Source organism: Hyposmocoma kahamanoa, unplaced genomic scaffold, assembly GCF_003589595.1.
Source record: "Hyposmocoma kahamanoa isolate Upper Pololo Valley unplaced genomic scaffold, ASM358959v1 182, whole genome shotgun sequence".
NCBI lineage: Eukaryota > Metazoa > Arthropoda > Insecta > Lepidoptera > Cosmopterigidae > Hyposmocoma > Hyposmocoma kahamanoa.
In genome coordinates, this window is record NW_020653713.1 from 2,542,202 (window position 1) to 2,561,096 (window position 18,895).

The 18,895-nt window shown below is 36.9% G+C and overlaps 1 protein-coding gene across 11 annotated transcripts in view; it reads left to right on the top strand.

Annotated features, from left to right (window-relative positions):
* The window catches only part of LOC113226208 (patronin-like), a 98,155-nt gene that overhangs the window by 48,742 nt on the left and 30,518 nt on the right, over window positions 1-18,895 (top strand). For 9 of the 11 annotated variants that reach the window (XM_026458756.1, XM_026458747.1, XM_026458754.1 and 6 more), the window contains exons 3-8: window positions 3,060-3,275; window positions 5,847-6,038; window positions 7,697-7,941; window positions 10,597-10,688; window positions 15,525-15,650; window positions 17,198-17,368. In XM_026458756.1, coding sequence (XP_026314541.1) covers window positions 3,060-3,275; window positions 5,847-6,038; window positions 7,697-7,941; window positions 10,597-10,688; window positions 15,525-15,650; window positions 17,198-17,368 — 1,042 coding nt within the window. The remainder of the gene's footprint in view (window positions 1-3,059; window positions 3,276-5,846; window positions 6,039-7,696; window positions 7,942-10,596; window positions 10,689-15,524; window positions 15,651-17,197; window positions 17,369-18,895) is intronic. The other 2 variants (XM_026458753.1, XM_026458757.1) reach the window with 2 other exon arrangements.

An 18,895-nucleotide genomic window follows, 5' to 3' on the forward strand; every position in this document is an offset into this window, starting at 1 on the left:
GTTTTTTTGTGTGTTTGTTACGCGATTACACGGGCATTTGTGAACCGACTTTGATGTTTCTTTTTTTGTTAGAAAGAGTAAATACTTCATTATTTTAAATTTGAAAAAATATTCCACCTCTAAGAGTGGCAAACTAGTGGATGAATCCGGTTTCGCGCTCTTTCCGGTAACCGAGTTCAATAAAACTTTGCAAATAGATATAATTCCACGGACTTTTGAGGTCTTTTTTTAATAAAAAAGGCATAATATTACTTATTAAAAAAATGAAAGAGTTAAAGCTATTAATCAGCATGGATTATTATCGGACATATATCGGATAATTAATCATGATAATGATTAAAGACAATTGATAATTTCGAACCTTGGGTATTGTTACTAAATATTCACAAATATACGTAACGTACGAGATTATTGTTAATACATATGCCTATATGCCGCCACAGAGATTCGTACCCGTTCTCCCGATACCGTATCATTGGTCAGAGTCTGGCTTTTAAATACAAAGTACCCGTTTGAACTGAAGCTAGTTGGTACTTGGTGCAACGGGCTGGTGTCCGCAACTCGACGTCAAGGCGTCTATTTTGCGTATGATGGGTGCAGGATCCTACTCGTGCCACCCAAGCTCCTTCAGGAATCTGAGCAATCTCCTCGGTTAGCTGAAGATTTCGGGGAGCGACCTCGGCACTCCAAGGTACTTCATACCACGCCGGAGCACTGTAGTAGGATGTGCGCAGCCGTTTCTTCCCTCTCCATGCATACTCTGCATATAGGGCTGTCTGTGATGCCTAAATTAAAAAGGTGTTTATTGTATGGACCATGACCCGTTAGGGCGGCAGATAGAGTGCGAAGCTCTTGCCTAGGAGCTAGTTTTTGAAATAAGTAAATAAGGCCAAGACAAAGACTTCTAAGTATTTATTCATATCATAGGATCATCTTCTAATAGTGTGAACGTAATACTTCTAATCAGTGCAAACACAGCAGTTTGTGCCACTTTACGACCATAACCTCTTTAGATAAAAATGACATCACACGCCAGAGCTGGTAAGTAGTTTGTCCTATTTTGTGAGGACGCGACCTAACATTGATCTACATTGGAATATGTGTCACTATTAGGGGCACTAGGTCTCCTAGATTTTTACAAATAGTAAGTAGAACTTGGACTTCGACTAAGCAAAGATGTTGAGCTAACCAAGTTTTTTTTATTACATTTGTATTGAATTGATATTCAATTGTTTTTTGTGAAATTACTCCTGATCTTTGTATTAATAATTATAACAAACTAGTGGAGTAATTTCACAAAATAATTGGATATCAATTCAAAACTAATTTTATTACAATTAATAGCAACATCTCTAGCCAGTGCTGGTAGCTGTGAAGTTACCTAACTGGATGACGAAATACTTTCATAAAATTCTTACAGATGGCGCTACGGCTAAAAAGTCGTCGAAAAGCAAATACACAGATCCGACAACAAGCACATAGAAAAAAATGTTTGAGGTCCGCTGGTTTGTTCCGTGGCTTAGTTGGCATAGGTCTGGCACGGTTTGCTAGAAGACGTCGGTTCGAATCCGGCCGGATCGAAGCAATTTTTTCTAAGTGTTCTATCTTTGTATTAATAATTGTAATTTTTTTTATATTTACGAAACTAACTATGCCTAAATTTTAAGCAATTTTAAGAAATTAAATTTTACCTTGAGTTTACTTCGTAATTTCTTGCTTAAATGTAGCCAAAGATCGTTTTGTAAATACGAAAAACTTGCTTAGCTCGCTATCTTTGCATAGTCTCATTCCAAGAATAAGACGGCAATAACTAGCGTTCATGGAATAAGACTTGTTCGATATCTACCCTTGGTCGTTTTACTTTTTGACAAATGGTCCGTGATTTTCACTGGATGGAGAGTCGCCTCTTAGAGCGCGTTCCCGTTATGTCGTAACGTTTTATTTGTCGTTGGACGACTGTCGTGTCTAGCCTGTTCCCATATCACGACATCTGTCGTGGACGTTTACTTTATCGACTGTCTAGCTGTTCTCACTAGGTCGTGACGACAATTTATCGGTTTACGTCAGCCACCTTGTCGTTTGTACGACAAAGTCGTTTGAAGCTGCGATTATCTGTCGTCACATTTTTATTTTTTGTTGCGACATTCAGTCTGTTGTCGCAACATCAAAAGTCACGAACAACTTCATTTAAGTATACAACACTGCACGACTATCTGTCGTCACGACATAATTTGAAGGCTATTTTCCTGGTACACGACTTGTAAAGGGCGGTCGATGACTATTTTGATCTGGTCTGATCAACTTGTGATCTACCTTACTATCAGGTCCCTTAAATGTTTCTATTTATTTGTTTGTAGATTGACGGCATAAATTTGTAGAGCTAGTGTGTCGATGGGATAGTGGGATTAGGTTGTTCGTGTTTTACATGTTTGATCAGATTGGGGCTTGCTAGTAGCTATAAGTGCCAATATGCGTAAGAGATTTATGCGTCCACTCACATCAGACGAAAGAGGTTTGTCGGGAGCTTAGCGAGTTTGCCTACCCTAGTGGGAGACATGAATGATGTAGGTCTACCTTGTTATAATTATTATAATAATTAACTTTGACTCGACAAGAAAAATAATAGAACTTAAGAAAAGAAGTTACATTAACTTGATTTATTAAAACAATTGCTATGCCAATATTTCTAAGCTCAATTTATCGCATTCCCTGACCTTGAGAGGCTTTGTGGTAGACGATATTGCCTCTGCCGTCTGAAATTTGAAATTGCTCGGGCGAAGTGTAATGTATAATCTTCGGTGAAACGTAGTTTCATAATTATTAAGTACGTCATTACATAAATAACTGAGACGATATTTTGTGCGTATTTACTTTGTCATACTTTACCCTATATTTATATCGGAATATGTATCTAAATGCTGTTACTAGCTTAATTTTTCTCGTATATTCATCACCATCGGAATTATATTTCTCAACAAATCAGTTTAAATTGAGTTGATTTGAAAACCCTTTTCTTTTTTCTGAATAATTTTAAAGAGGTATGTGTAATCTTGTTGCAGGATCAGGAACACCTGAAGCCACCGATACTGGGTGGTCTCGCGAACGCCGAGCTTTACTGCCTAGCGCTGGCCAACATGTACTCGGATCCCAATTACCATAGCCTGAACCACTGGAACATCCTGCAGACTCTCGCGAGGAAAGGCGTCCACGTGCCAGACCCGCCTGACTGCGCGCTCACTGAGACCGTGCTTATACAAACCAATCCACTTAAAATGGTAAGCTTCAGAATTTAGATATTATTATTTTATGAGATATTATTTATTGGACACAAGAATAAATACAAAAATGGATAAAAGATTGGGTACAATAGGCGGCCTTATTGCTACATAGCAATATTTGCCAGGAAACCGTGGGGTGATAAGATAAAGTCAAAGTCAATAATCATTTATTCCATAGGTAAAATTGTTACATTTTTTAACGTCATTTTTTAAGCTACTGCTCGTTCACTGTACTGACTTCCCAGAGAAGAACGAGCAAGAATCTCTTAATTGGATTGCTCTTTTCAAATAAACTTAAATGCTATGGAATACACTTTCAATCATATTAGTCTGGAATCTAGACTCGTATTGTCTTTCCATACATCTTTATCTAATACATAGTATTCAATTTTGTAATATGACTTTTCAATTAAAATTCTTTTAATGTAAGTTCTAAACTTAGGAAATAATAAAATCTTTATATATGCTTCTAAATCTTATTGTAAAAACGTTTACAGTTCTCCATAAAAGAATCGTTTACCTTATTTAGTAGTGATGGGTGCTTATTAAATACGAATGAAATAACTATATTATTGTTATACATCTATATAAAGAATATATATTATTACTACAATATAAGTTATTTATTCATTCTTGACGGCGATAAAAACGAGGAGTTAGTCATCATCAGGTCTCCTTTAAAGAGACGGTTTAGGCTGTAAGTTGTAATTCGCTACACGGGATGAAATGCGGGTTGAAAAACCTACTTCCTTATGCAGGTTTCATTACAATATTTTTTAACTGATATTTCTGGGTGACGGACACATTGGCAGTGCCCCTCAGACCTTGGCTCTTTATCGCCATAATCGATCTTGATTTTTTTTCAATCTAGTTTGATCACTAACAAAGAAGGAAGCGCTAGGACGAGCAGTCCTATCAGATCGAAGGAGTTTTTCTTTGTATTCGACCTTTATATTTATAATTATAACAAACTAGTCGAGTAATTTCAGAAACATAAATAAGTATCATGGTAGCAAAATATCATAATATTTATACACGTGCCTAATTTTGTAATAAAGTCAAGGTCGAATAATCTTTATTTCATAGGTAAGCAAATTACACTTGAAGTCGACATGTTGATTATATGGCTTATTCGTAAGGCAGATTCCCCTGAGAAGAATGAGCAAGAAACTCTATAGTCCATTTGTTTAGGTACTTAACTAAATGTAAACAATCTTGATACATCTTTTTATTGAAACCCATGCTTTACAAATCAATAGGTATAAAATAGGCATGCAATTTCATATGAAGCTAAGTATTTGTATTTTGTATTTGAAGGTAAGGGAAAATCATTTTATAAATGTATATTTCATTAAATATACATCTCAAGATTGTTTACATTTAGTTAAGTACCTAAACAGATGGACTATAGGGTTGTGCTTTGTAAATATACAGTTGAATACGTTTATCATACATAGAATATTTAATTTAAACATCTTAGATCGAGACTGTAGCCGTGGTAGCCTAATGGTTTGACCTACTGCCTCTCAAGCAGAAGGTCGTAGGTTCGAACCGGGCTCGCACCTCTGAGTTTCTCGGAATTTATGTGCGAAATTTAAATTGAAATTCATCATGAGCTTTTCGGTGAAGGAAAACATCGTGATGAAACCTGCACGTTGAAGAAGGTTCACAACCCTCGGAAAAACGTGTGAAGTCCCCAACCCGCATTGGGCCAGCGTGGCGGACTATGGCCTAAACCCTCGTCTGAAAGGAGACCCGTGCCCAGCAGTGGGACATATAAATGGGTTGATGGTGTGTGAAGGTGAGATCGAGACTACTTGTAAGAGCCAAACGGGTTACTACTACGGATTTTTGTTATCCAAGTACGCAGAAGCTGTATAATAAAGGTTTTGGTATAAATAATAATAATGTTATCTATTATCTAATTTGAGACTATGTGAAGACGACTGGCAAAGACAGCTAGTTTATTTTTATTCCTCGTAATAATGTTATGTCTGTCACTATTTTTCATTAAAAAAAATATTTTACTTAACCTAAATAACATTTAGGAAATGAAACTATTTTTCCGGATTTAAATCGCGTATATTTGTTTTTTCAAACAAACCGACGTTTCGGGCCCTTTACAGGTCCCATGGTCACGGTTGACTGAGGTGGTACAGTCTTCAACCAGTTATGTCTAATATTAATGCAAACCACCCTATTTTTCACTATAGTTACAATAGTTATTAATTAAATACCTTATTTTTAATTTTACAAAGAAAACATTCCAATTTACGCTACATTAAGTTTTACAAATTATTTTATTGAATGAATTTTTATTAAGTTTAATTTGTTATTAATTATTAATAGAAATTAGAATAAACTAAAACATATTAATTAGTACTGCAGTCTTATGTCTGTTTGGGATCTAAATCTAAATAACATTTTCATAAATGTACTGTGATATTGGTGTAACAATGTTAATCTCTTGAAACTTTACTTTTAATGCTTACTGTAAAAGTGCCCGATTCTCTATTATCCTGCTTTTATGAAGCATTGATAATCCAACACTGGTCAATGGCATTTCAGAGCGCGCACATGGCAGTAATGGAAGCAATTATGGTGTTATATGCTCGCGAAGTGGTCACGCTGGACCGGGTGTCAGCGGCGGCGCAGCGCTTCGGCACAAGCCAGCCTCTGCCAGTGGGTTCTTCGATCCCCCACGAGGATGGCTTGCTGTGCTGGATCAACGCGGCTTGCACGGCGTTAAATAAGGCTGAGGTACCGTACGATCCTGACTCTGTATTGCTTACTAATTTATTCGTTAAAATATATCACTTTAGATTTGTATGAACCAAGTAAAGTAATTATTTTAGGAACATGGGTCCGAACTCCATATTAAATTTTATTGAAATTAAATTTGAAATTAGTGTAACTAGATCCGTGTGGTTTGCACACCGGTTTTCATGATGTTCTCTGAGGTCCCGGGTTCAATCCCCGGCCGAGTCAATGTAGAAACTTTTCCATATTGTCTCGGGTCTGGGTGTTTGTGGTACCGTCGTTGTTTCCAATTTTTGTAACACAATTGCTTTAGTTTCTTTCTTCGGGATCAGAGCAACTTATGTGATGTTATGTAATATTTATTTATTTTATATTTATTATTTAGATGATAGATTGTGTGACATTTGTACAAGTATCCGAACGTTTGACAGTTCCTTGACGTTATTTTTTCGAATTGTTTAGGGTTGGTTCAGATGATAAGCGATTCCTCACGTACTGTTGTTTAAAAAAAAGAACACAATTTCCCGGCAATTGCATAATTCGGGAAGAACTGGTAATCTAAGTACAATAAAATGAAAAATAGTTTATGAAATGGAAATGGACTTGGTACGTGTTTATACACCGGGAGTGTGAATAGAACTGGACTGCTTTCTATTGATGTTTTTAGAAGAATGCTGACTAGGAAAAATGGCAGGGCCGATTCTAGTAGATTAGGTAGTAGGACTGAGATATAACAGTTCGCTTACAGCGTTTAACGGGCGAGGAATGCTCACCGGCCTGTGATCGCCTACGGATACTTATATATAAGATTCGAGTAGTACGTAGTAACGTTTTTCATCTGAACTCTCTAGTAACTCAAGAGGTCGAACGTTACACTTAGGGTCGTATTCTAGAACTGTACTCAATGCTCAAGTCAGGATTGCACTGGAAATACGACCCTAATGGCAGGGACTTGAGTATGATTTCAAGTGCTTTAAACCATACTCAAATCCTGACTTGAGCATTGAGTAGAGTTCTAGAATACGACCCTTACAGTGTCGATTTGCTTCGCTTGTAAGAAGTGTTTTTTGTATTTGAAATGTGACAAACTTTAAAAAAAATCAAAGAATTTTGTCACAAAGCGTGATAGTTCACGTATAATTGAAAAATATGAGGATACTATAGGTACCCCATACAGATGAAGCATAAATAGCTCTTTTTAATCTGTAATGCTATAGCACCAAATGGAAATATGTGCAACATTTATCTCACTAAGGTTTTAAGCATAATATATATTTAAATACTAGGGATTAAACAAGTAATCGTTATTTTTACTAGAGTAAGGGTTCCTAAAACCCTACAGTGTGCGCGAGTTCACAGCGGACCCCACACACCCTACTTTACCAGTTTCTATGATACACATACGGGGTTTGAATACATTGGCCTACAGTCCAATATTTTTTTATACCACAAACATACTCAATTGTACAAACATTTCTTTTTAAATTAATATAAGAAAACGAAATACCAATTAGTATAAATTCATAAATCACAATATTTCTAAAGTTAATTCAATTCATTATAGTTTTTTTCTGAAATGGCCTTGACTCAGCATAGGTGTTATAGATCTTGATAGTCTATAGCGCGCGGTTCTGCCATAATGTATTTATCGCTTCCAGGAGGACCAATCACAGCACGTGCCAATGGTAAAAAACCTCCAAGAACTATGTGATGGCACAGCTCTCGCTGCGCTTATATCATTCTACTGTCCCGAAGCCCTACCGCGGTCGGCGGTCAGGGTGGGACGGATGGCTTCAATACAAGACTGCCTGCACAATCTCATGCTGGTATACGACTTTTGCCAGACTAGTCTACCGCACAACGTTTTTCATATGATGCCTGAAGACGTCACTTACATGCGAGGGTGAGAAAATTTTGCATCCTTTTTACATACGTTAAGTTCTATTTTTCCACGCTTGATGTCGCTGATTATTTATCACCTACCCTATGTATAGTTTCCCAAAGTGGTCCCTACTGCCCCCAGTGGGCGTTGAAGAGTCCTAGACGGGCGCTAGGTGCCTCGGAAGCAATTGACAGTATTTTTTTTTAAGTTAATGTAAAAAATACGTGTTTTCAATATTTTTATGTGGTGGTAGGCGTTCAAATTTTTTTATCTTGCCTAAGTGGGCAATGAGTTAAAAGGTTTGGGAAGCTGTGCTATAGAGGATTAGAAATATCATACTAGTTGTAAAGTTTATGTTGACATTGCTAAGTGAGTTTTCATTACAGCGAGAAGTCTAGGAACTAAGTAATTACGTAGAGCTATTAAATTCCCAGAGGCGTCTGCTGAGTTTCTCATTTGTCCGTTTTAAGAAAATTAAGTCGTCATGGCAAAATAAACTCTATTTGTTTAGCCTTTTAACGTTTTGACTTAAATGAGCGTCCCGGACACGCGGGCGAGTGGGTCTTGAATTTGGTCTACGCGGCGGTTGTATTATTTAGAGAAATTTAAATGTTGTTGCGTAGTAAATAGAATTCAGATTCGTCATTAATGTACATGAAGGCATGGCAACTGGGTGGTCGGAAAACTTTCTCCTCGTGTAACTGGGCGCTAACTATGTTATATTTTTAAGACAAATTGAAATATAATTTTTCTAATAGTCTATATTAATAGTGTTTCTGTTCTTGTTTAAGAGCTAGACTCTTTGTCAGTGGAGTACGTACACGGCACTAGCCACTCTATCGCATGTGATCAGGAGCGTACAGGATTGAGCGCGGGAAAACCAGCACGCGCAATCGTGCGCGCTTATCTGTTTGACCTTTTTTAAGCTAACGTACCTTCGCGCGATTGCTTGTGTTCGTTTTTGTTATAACGGAAAGAGCGTCCGTGTAAAAGCTAATAGCGCAGGATAGACCTCTTGAAACTGGTGTGTTTTTTCTCTTGAAACTCTTGGGTACTTCCCAGAGAAGACTTCCCGCAACCAATTTAGCAAAGTTCATTTCCTAATTTGTTCCTACCGAAAATCCAACCCGGGCGTTCCTCATCCAGCACCCGCAATATTAACCGTTGGACCACTTTCGGTCGTCATCATTATTCAAATATAGTTGCAATTTTGTGTCGGGGGGAAACAGTATCGTGTAATTGCAAAGTCGGTTAACAAAAAGTTAATACCTACCTCGTGACCGCAACAGCGAAACACCTGTCGTGATTTATATCGGCGAGCGCCAGACAGATTGCATGCCAGGTGCATTACCATTACGTAAATTTTTGTTTGTTTATTACACATCGGTCACGTTTGAGGTTGTCAAGTCATATCGCCAATAATGATGTGGTGAAATCTTCCGAATACAAAGTGGAATTCAAATGACATATTTATTTGGGCAGAATAAACAATTTTTTTTTAAATTTGTGGTAGCCTAATGGATTGACCTACCGCCTCTTTATTCGAAATTTAATTTGAAATTTATCATGAGCTTTATGGAATACATCGTGATGAAAGTTGCATGTCGAATAAGGTTAATAACCCTCGAAATACGTTGAAGTCTTCAATCCCCATTGGGCCGGCGTGGCGGATACTGACCTAAATCCTCGCCTTAGAGGAGACCCGTGCCCAACAGTGGGACGGTCAATGATGATGATGATAAATGATGAAACAAAATTTGATGACATATCGAATTTTTAGGTATTCGCGATTACTATGCGTCGTCGGATCTAAATGCATATTTGTTTTTCAAATAAACTAACGTTTTGATGACTTTACAATCTCAGTCAGCCGTGACCGGAAGCTTTTTTTTTTTCGAACAAAAAGAAACGTTTTTTATTTTTAGTGGACTTATTTGTAAAACAAATACCAGCCCACTCAAGCCAGCAAGATACGCAATTTGGTTCCAAAAAAAGTTTCATTTCCATAATTTGATAAGTTTTCTTTTTTTTAATTAGTTTTATGAATTATTGTATGACCCAGCAGTAGTTTTTATAAATGTTTAATAATGATGAACTTATTCTCTGTCGTTGTTCGACAAGTTTTTAATGTAATCGTCATACAGTCATATTTCATGTTCCATTTGCAACAGTTTAAAAACCTCTCCACTCTTGTTATAGTACCTACGGTTCTCATTGGACACTAGTCCTTTCCATTCGCTGAAACACCGCAATTTTTCTTAATACGATTTTTTTTATTTAGGAACTTTTGTACAGGGTCAAGAGCACGTCAAGCTTGACTTAAGATTTAAATCCAACTCTATGCCGCTTACGATAAGAACGGCCCAAAGTACAAAGTGTCAAGCATGACGTGCTCTTGACTATACAATGTATATGCCAGTTCCATCGTATCCTAAACTATAGCTTAGAGGGCAGACTCAACAAATAGTAACAGTCTTTTTGCCTGTTTCGTGTGGGGATTGCTTAGTATAGAATTTATAGCGCCTACGGATGTTCGATTGATCTGCAGGTCTCTTATCAACGCCATTAATACCATCTATAATTTAAATATTTGAATATGGATAGTTATAAATTGACCAACCTATATTTTACATTACGCGATTCAACTATTTGAAATATTTTTTTAATACATTCCAGGTCAATGCGACAAAATTTAATAGCAATGCTGGCGGATCTCTTCAACATGCTCGAAGTGCATCCTGTCAAATCAGTAAAATACCCTGGAAGCGGTGAGTACATTGAATCGTCCTACATTCCTAATTCATCTAGGTTATAGTATTGCATGCTAATAGACCTATTATGGGAGTATGTGGTCATAATATCAAAAGAATTTATTGCCTACTAATTTTCATATGAAATAATTTTAAATTGAACAAAATTGCGGAGGCGGAACACGTAACGCTTTTTTATATAAACGCAAAAATAAATAGTAGGCAAAGGGTATTTGTATTAAGGGTAAGAAATAATGGATATAAACGATTATCACTGCTTACTATTAACGCCTACAGTGCTACAACACTGTAGAAAAGGTTCTGGTACTGGGCAGAAATCAGAATACTGACTGGAGTTCGGATTTGCACATTTGCTAAGATAGTGCGTATCTTAGCAAATGTGCGAATCCGAGCTATAATAATAATAACGCACACACTCAACATAGCCCCGCACTAGGGAAACCCTGTGTCGCGGGTGCCATGGACACACACATAGACAACCACAAATTACATCCAAACTCACGAGAGAAATAATTGTAGGCCATACAACTATTTCTCCCGGCCCGGGAATCGAACCTGGGACCTCTGCGTGGCATGCGAGCTAAATGAGGCCAGACATTCTATCATGAATCGGACGAGACTCGTCGTATTCTTAGGCTGCTAAAAGATTGACTGCATGTTTGCAGTTAATGCGTGAAGTCGTTATCACCTTTATGCAGTCGAGTTATCAGATAACGACTTCACGTATTAAGTGTATGAAGTCGAGATCGACTGCATAAGCAGGTAATGCGTGAAGCCGTCATCAACTCGACTCGAGTTCATTACGATTTCACGCATTGACTGCAAACATGCAATCAATCAATCATTCTACCAACATCTACATTTTCGTGCGGGTACATGGCGCACCGTCACGTGTTAACCGACAAACGGCATTGGATAGCTTCAAGGACACAGGCTGAAATTTATAAAACGGGTATTTGACGTCGTTTAAACAAAAATGGCGAGCCAAGAAAATTTTTCCTATGTACAAAACGAACATTGTTTTTTTTTGGTGAGCCTGGTGGTAAGCGACATGCCTGTCCATAACATAAATACGAAAACCTTCCTTAGGTCTCCATTTTTGCCTAGTCGACATCAAAGTTCGTTATATAAGTCTCAGCCTTATACCCTTTTTCGTTGTCTTAGGGAAAGTGTCACTTAATTTCTCCCGATACACCACTGAATGGCCCTTGAAAGTGTCAACTGCCACTTACCAATAGTTGGTGGCAATCGAAAGAAGAATAAAAACGTGATGGTGATAATCGTTTAGTAAATAAAGAAAATTTAAATCTATAACGGAAACAATGTTTTATTTTTGCAATTTGATTGTATTTTTTTATTAAAAATTATATTTATGATTGACTATGTAAAATACACATTTGTAATTTTTTTTTTGTAAGAATATGAGTGTATCTGCGAGGTAAGTTTGTGACTGGATACTTTTAGATTAAGAAAGTCGAGAGTTTGCTTGTGCTAAGTAACGTTCTGCACTTGTCACCCTGTCTTGCTTGTTGCAACTTCTGCATACATACCGGCTGCATATTGAATTACTATTCAAATCAAAGTACGGTCAACTTCACACAGCTTTAACACTTTGATCTTTGGATCGTTCTTATCATAAATGGCATAGAGTTCAATTTTAATCTTAAACGTGAAGCTGAGCATGCTGTATTCTCTGCATTAGACGCCTTTACAAAAAAGAGAGTGTTTATATATTGTTACAGGTTTTAAGTCAAACATGTTGGCTAAATTTCGTTTTATTTTATAAGTTATTACTATCATGTGTTACCCGCATTTTGCTGAGATTGCAGACTGTAGCTTCAACTATCTGCTTAGAGAAGAACCATGCCCAGAGTTAGGCCGTATCATGGGATCACGTTGATGTATTACACATCGATCGTAAAAGATGGGCCCCGCTGCAATTTAAAAATAAAACTAGTATAAATTTCAAGACTTAAAAGCAACATTTCGGATTATACCCAATTGGGTGGGATTGGGAGAGCAATAGCCCGCGTTAAGCGAAAAAATGTCGTTAATTAATGTCCAGCCCGATATAAGGAATTTTTCTTTGAGTTTGTTGTTTGTTCGTTCTTTGTATCAGTTATATCTAACGTGACTATACCTCCCGCTTTTAAGCTTCGTGTCCCGCTGTCTTCGTAATACTTAAAAATTTCGCGCTTTGACAAATCGGGACACGTGACCATCAATTTAATAAAATGGCGCGAAAGCGATACAAGTATTTCTTTCTTTAAAATTTTTGATCATTAATCATATTTAGTTCTCTTTTGATTTTTTAAATTATTAAACATTTTGTAACTGTCATTATTAAATGTGTGTTTTATTTTTAAAGCAATTATAAATTTACAGGCGTCCCGCTCTGAGGGAAAAGAATAATGGTCACGTTAGTTATACCTAATTGTTTAAAAATTCCGCTGTATAAAGTCGTTTTCTTTAGAGGACACTCGTGACTAGCAATGTCTTAACCCATATAATATGTATGGGTTAAAGTAAACACATGTTGATTTAAGTTTAATCATGATTCTAAAATTACCTGTGTAACATTTGCTTGTAAAGCAAAAACCGCAATCATTCGTGAGTCGGTCTGTTTTGTGCTTGTTGACATGCCTGGGTATGGGTAAGTTGTGTTATTAAAGCCAGTTAGGTGATCGTGGGAACATACTAACTCGTAGGACATATACAGGATGATTTCTTTTTATTTTACGATAATTTTGGAGGCAATCTTACATCAATACCGACTTTACCATAGGGATCTCCTGTAGGAAATAGCTCTCATTATGGAATTTTAGTAGCAGTAGATCTTCTTGTGAAAGTGTTCGTCCACGTAGGCGATGCCGCCATACCTATTTCTCCTTGTTTGTCAATGTCAATCTTGGTAGCAACGCCCCAGAGATCTTTGTAATTTAAAACTGAGTGGCTCTGCATCTGTTAATTGCTTACCTCCAGGCGCAGTAATAATAGAAAAAAAAGAGTATTTGATATTTACTGCGCGTGTGAGGGGGTATGAATCGGTCGTGTTATGGATGGAAACCCTCCCTAAAATACCGTGAATTAAAAAAAAATAGTTTTCAGAAACCTATAACATGTGACCAACCACGTTTTTAAAATCTAAATGTCAACCTGTAGTATAAATAATATAGGAAAAACATAGTTCATATCGGGATAATGTCCGTGGATGTAGTTATATCGTTATGTCTAATTGTGTGTGGGTAATTATTTCATTACAGTGTAAGTACTTTGTGTGGGAGATCGTAAGTTGTGTGGCTTCGGTGACCTTGGAATGATGTCGATTATGTACATTTTTTGATTACGAGATTTCCTGTAGACGGCACGGAGTTTTTATAATTTGCATATCAAGAGACCGACCCATGAATACCACTAAAGACAACCGGAAATGTATTCAAATAAAAATATTTCATAAACAAATTACACTTGAAACCTTTATATTGACTTAACACTATTGCTTAATGGTAAGACAGATTCTGATTCTTCGAGTTTCTTTCTCAGAGAGAATGAGTAAGAAACTGGAGGGGATGGTCCTTGTCAGTGGACATTTGTTCACATTTGGTACAATATTTTTTCAAATCTCATAGAAACAACCTGAAAATGCTGAACGAGTCACTACTATGATTTTTTGTCATCCAAGTATGCAGACGCTGTATTGTAAATAATTATGAAGGCTTTGCTTCCTACAGTTTTAGACCGTGTGTTACGTGCGGTTAGGGCAATTTACAATCTAGGCCCCAGAGTGTGTATGAGAGATAAGTTTAAAGAGATAACATTCTTACACTAACGTTACAGTACATTTATGAAAATGTTATTTATGTTAAGAAAAAGATTTTTTTTGTGAAAAATAGTGATAGACATGACATTAATACGAGGAACTAGTTTTTTTTTGACATTGGTCTTCATAAAGTCTCAAACTCATTTAAAGGTTAATGTATACGGCTCTATAATAAGATTCCGATTTATATTCAAAATTTGCCATTTACGAGGTTTAAAACTATTGTGAAACAAAAACTTTATACATTTTTTAAAGGTTATTATACAACTTCTGCGTACTTGGATGTGATCCGTTGTAGTGCCCGTTTAGCTCTTTCAGATATTCTCGATCGAAGATGTTTAAGGTAAATATTGTAATAATAATAACGCACACACTCAACATAGCCCCGCACTAGGGAAACCCTGTGTCGCGGGTGCCATGGACACACACATAGACAACCACAAATTACACCCAAACTCACGAGAGAAATATATCTAGGCCATACAAATATTTCTCCCGGCCCGGGAATCGAACCTGGGGTCTATGCGTGGCAGCATGGTAACCGTTCGGCCACGGAGGCAGTTAAATGAATGATAAATGTATTGAAATGTATATATATATAAAGAGCAACTCCTAGGGTTTCTTGCTCATTCTTCTCAGGGGACTCTGCGTTACGAATGAGCAGTAGAGTTTAATCAGTATGACGATTTCTAGTGTAATTTGCTTACCTATGAAACAAAGATAATTTTGAACTCGTAAATGGTTAATTTTAAATATCGCCAGAATTTGACAATCGTCTACATTATGCGATGCGATGCCGTATTTGCAAGCACGGCAGATATTTCACACAAGTAATAGCACTTTAATAACAAAATTGACATACGAAACTCGACCGATAAACTCATAATGAGTAGCCAGAAGGAGCTATCGAGAGAACTAGTCGAGTAGTAGAAATAAGAGGTAAGTAAGACAGGGTGACATGAGCAGCCACGGGCTGCCGAGCTCGTGGCTGAGGGACACAGTGGTGTTGGCAGTGGCGCGCGACTGCAACTCGCACGGCGTGCGGCACAAGCGCTGCCTGCCGCCGCCGCCGCCCGCGCCCATCCCCGACCTCCGCGGGGACCAGCTCGCGGCGCCGGCGCACGGCCAGCCCTTCTCAGGTACACCGGTTGTGTTGTGACCGCAAGTGGCATTGGCATCTCAATTCGCGTTCCCGTCTATCTAATCCATTGTAACATTAACAGGCTTCGAGAAAATTCCGATCTATTACCGATTAGATATTGCGAAAATACACCCATTTGGAAACGGCTAAGGTTACCGTTGTACTACAATACTGTTTACATGATTTGTTTATGTTTTTAAGATTTCAATGTCACTTGTCAAATCCCCTAACCGTTTGTGCGACTGCTGTGTGTTCTGCGCCTTCACTGTTTGTGACCATTCCACTGTTCATGATTGCAACTTGTACCTTGTCATGCACGTGTCTGTGTCGTGTAAGTTCTGAGTGTGCGTGCGTCATGTCATGTGTATTAGGCAAGTTGTTTTATATATTAATAATACGACGTTTGAACTTTATGCAAAGGATGTAAGAGTAAGTTTACTATGTACTCTTTTTTCGATTATTTTTTTACTAACAATGGCTTAACAATTGTGAATCTCTTACCGTTTAATTTCTACTAATTAATTTGGGTTGTAACGCTTCTGCATGCATTTTTATCTGCTAGCTTTGTTTTAACGCACTTTTAACGTGAATGGAGTTGTTGACGTTATGTCCTCACGACTCCCGATGTTTTAATTTGTTATTAACACTATAATATCTAAAGTTGTTGTTGTAGTTGAGTTAGCAAAGGCGTAGTGAGTAGTGTTGTTATTTTTAGTGTTTTTGTTAGCACGAGTAATGTTTGTTTATGAGCTCGTAGCATCTCTTATATTATGTGGAATAAGTTATAGAGTCATTATTATTGTAAACTATTTAGTATGAATATACTTCGTATAGACTTCGTATTTCATTTTAAAGTTGTCACAGTTATACTTTTTTTTTTAAACTTTTGGTATGACCTAACAGATTCATTACTGTAATAAAACTTTTTTATTTCAATTAGTAGTTACATAATTTCATACAGAAGAAACAAGGACGTAAGTTCCGTATTAATTAACTCCAGTGTTAAATGCGTAACGGCAGAGATATCACTCAGATTGCGAGATGCCTATAAGTATCGGTATCTTGAATGATACTATTTCATGAGACGAGTATTCGGTACTTGAGAAATTAAGATTTACTCGGAGTGATGTTTATTAATGACGACGAACGCACGACTTGTTTGTCCCGTCACTTGATATTATAAAAAAAATACACACTCAATTTAAATTTATTAATAACCATGGTTGACTCAAGTAAGATATTAATATCGTTCCGGCCCGTATTAATAAGTCCGTCTCAACTTACTAAGTCATTTGGCTAACAGACAAAATAAATAAATCGTATCGTTTTATCATATTATTCTGCGAATATTTTATAAATTATAAATTGGATTTGATACTTTCGAAATAACAGAATTCGTGAAGTTTATATTCCTCCAATTGTCGTTATATCTTCTGTATAAGATTATACATAGTAAATCCACGCCGGCAATATTTTTTTTCCCTTTCGGACATATCATTACCAGATGAGAGAGAAAGGGAACTAACACATAGCTAAACATTGCAGTACCTCGGTCGCCGTCAGCTTGCGCAATGCGGCCGCGCGCGCCCAGCGGCCGTTCGGCGTGCTCCACGCCCGAGCGGCGCAGCTGCAGCCCGCAGAGGGAAGAGTTCGTCGTGCACAGAGGCAGGGGAATCACGACACTGTCCTCTGTTGCTAGACGAGATGACGACAATGGTAATACATTTTTCATCACACTTGCTGGTAAACTGTGTCATAACGTGCAGGCAAAGTCGACCGTAATGTGCTAAATTACGCCCATGAGCTTTTTCATTACGTTACCGCTTTATGGCTGTAAAGGATTTATTTGGAAACTAAACATTTGCAATTTATCTATATTTTACTAAATTAATTTTATAAATTCAAATTCTGCAGTATTTTTACAACATTTTAGTTCGAGTTGTTTTATCTATGGAAGAATAGCTAGCCATCTATTTTTATTTTTCCTGCATTTATCTTTGCCTTTATTTCCTCGCAAATGTGAATGAAAAACATTGTATGTAACACGAAGGGTACAGGAATTACGAACCTTGATTCCGAAAGCTTCGGGCTTCTAACAGTCTCGTTCATAATTCCTATTTACCGCCATTGTGTACAATGTACTATTAAAATTCTCGCGTTTTTGTGTCCCAATTTTGTTATCAGATTGCTTTTAAATCTTGCAGCGGATGAATGTCAATCGACTACGTCTTATTTAATTTATTTGTTTGTGTGATATTGTACGTATTTATAAGCATTTAGAAATAAATAATAATAGAGCCAGACGACGATACTAATTTACTGGTCTCAAACTAAAAAATCCCTTTACATTAGAGCACTGTAACCAACTAGAAAAGTTAATTTTACGTATTGGTTTTACCTGGAAACAAGCCCGAGGTCTCCTCGTCCCGCGTTCACAGTACAAACCGTTGGTCTACCGAGGTCTTCAAATATATAAAATTATGGAATAAAAATGAAAATTAAGTAATAAAAGTATTTAAATTTATATTCAATTATTTTTTTATGTGAAATCACTCCACTAGTTTGTTATAATTATTAATAGAAAATCGAACACTGAGAAAAAATTCCTTCCATCCGAACCGACGTCTTCTAGCATAACGTGGCAGACGCTATACCAACTAAGCCACGGAACGAACCAGCGGACCTTACGAATTTTTCTATGTGTATGTTGTCGTACCTTTGTGTTTTGGTTTTACAACGACTTTTTAGCCGTAGCTTTTGAATTTCGGATTTTTTCGGAGTGTTCGATCTTTATATTAATAATTATAATAAAAATATTACTAAATGAAATACTAAAAGCAACTTTTGAAGTTAATGGAGAACGATTAATATAAATTACATAACATAAATAACGATTAATTACTTCGCTGGCTCAGCAACCCAAAATGTTTAATCAAATAACAGTAGCCATATGGATGGACACTGCTCTTTAATAATAGTACATTGTGGGCGGTAAATAAGAAATTACTAACGAGAGTTTGTTAGAAGCCCGAAGCCGAATGCTGAGGGGCTTTAATGACTCGAGGCTTGTAATTTTTACCGTCCGTGCTACATACAATGTTTTGCATTTGTGAGAAAATAGATACGACGATAATTTATTTCTTGTATGAAAAAATGTCGCTTCACAACACAACATTTACGGATTTTGTATTTTTTTAAACAGATTGCCAGCTTTTCTTCGATAGATAATACAAATTAAACTAA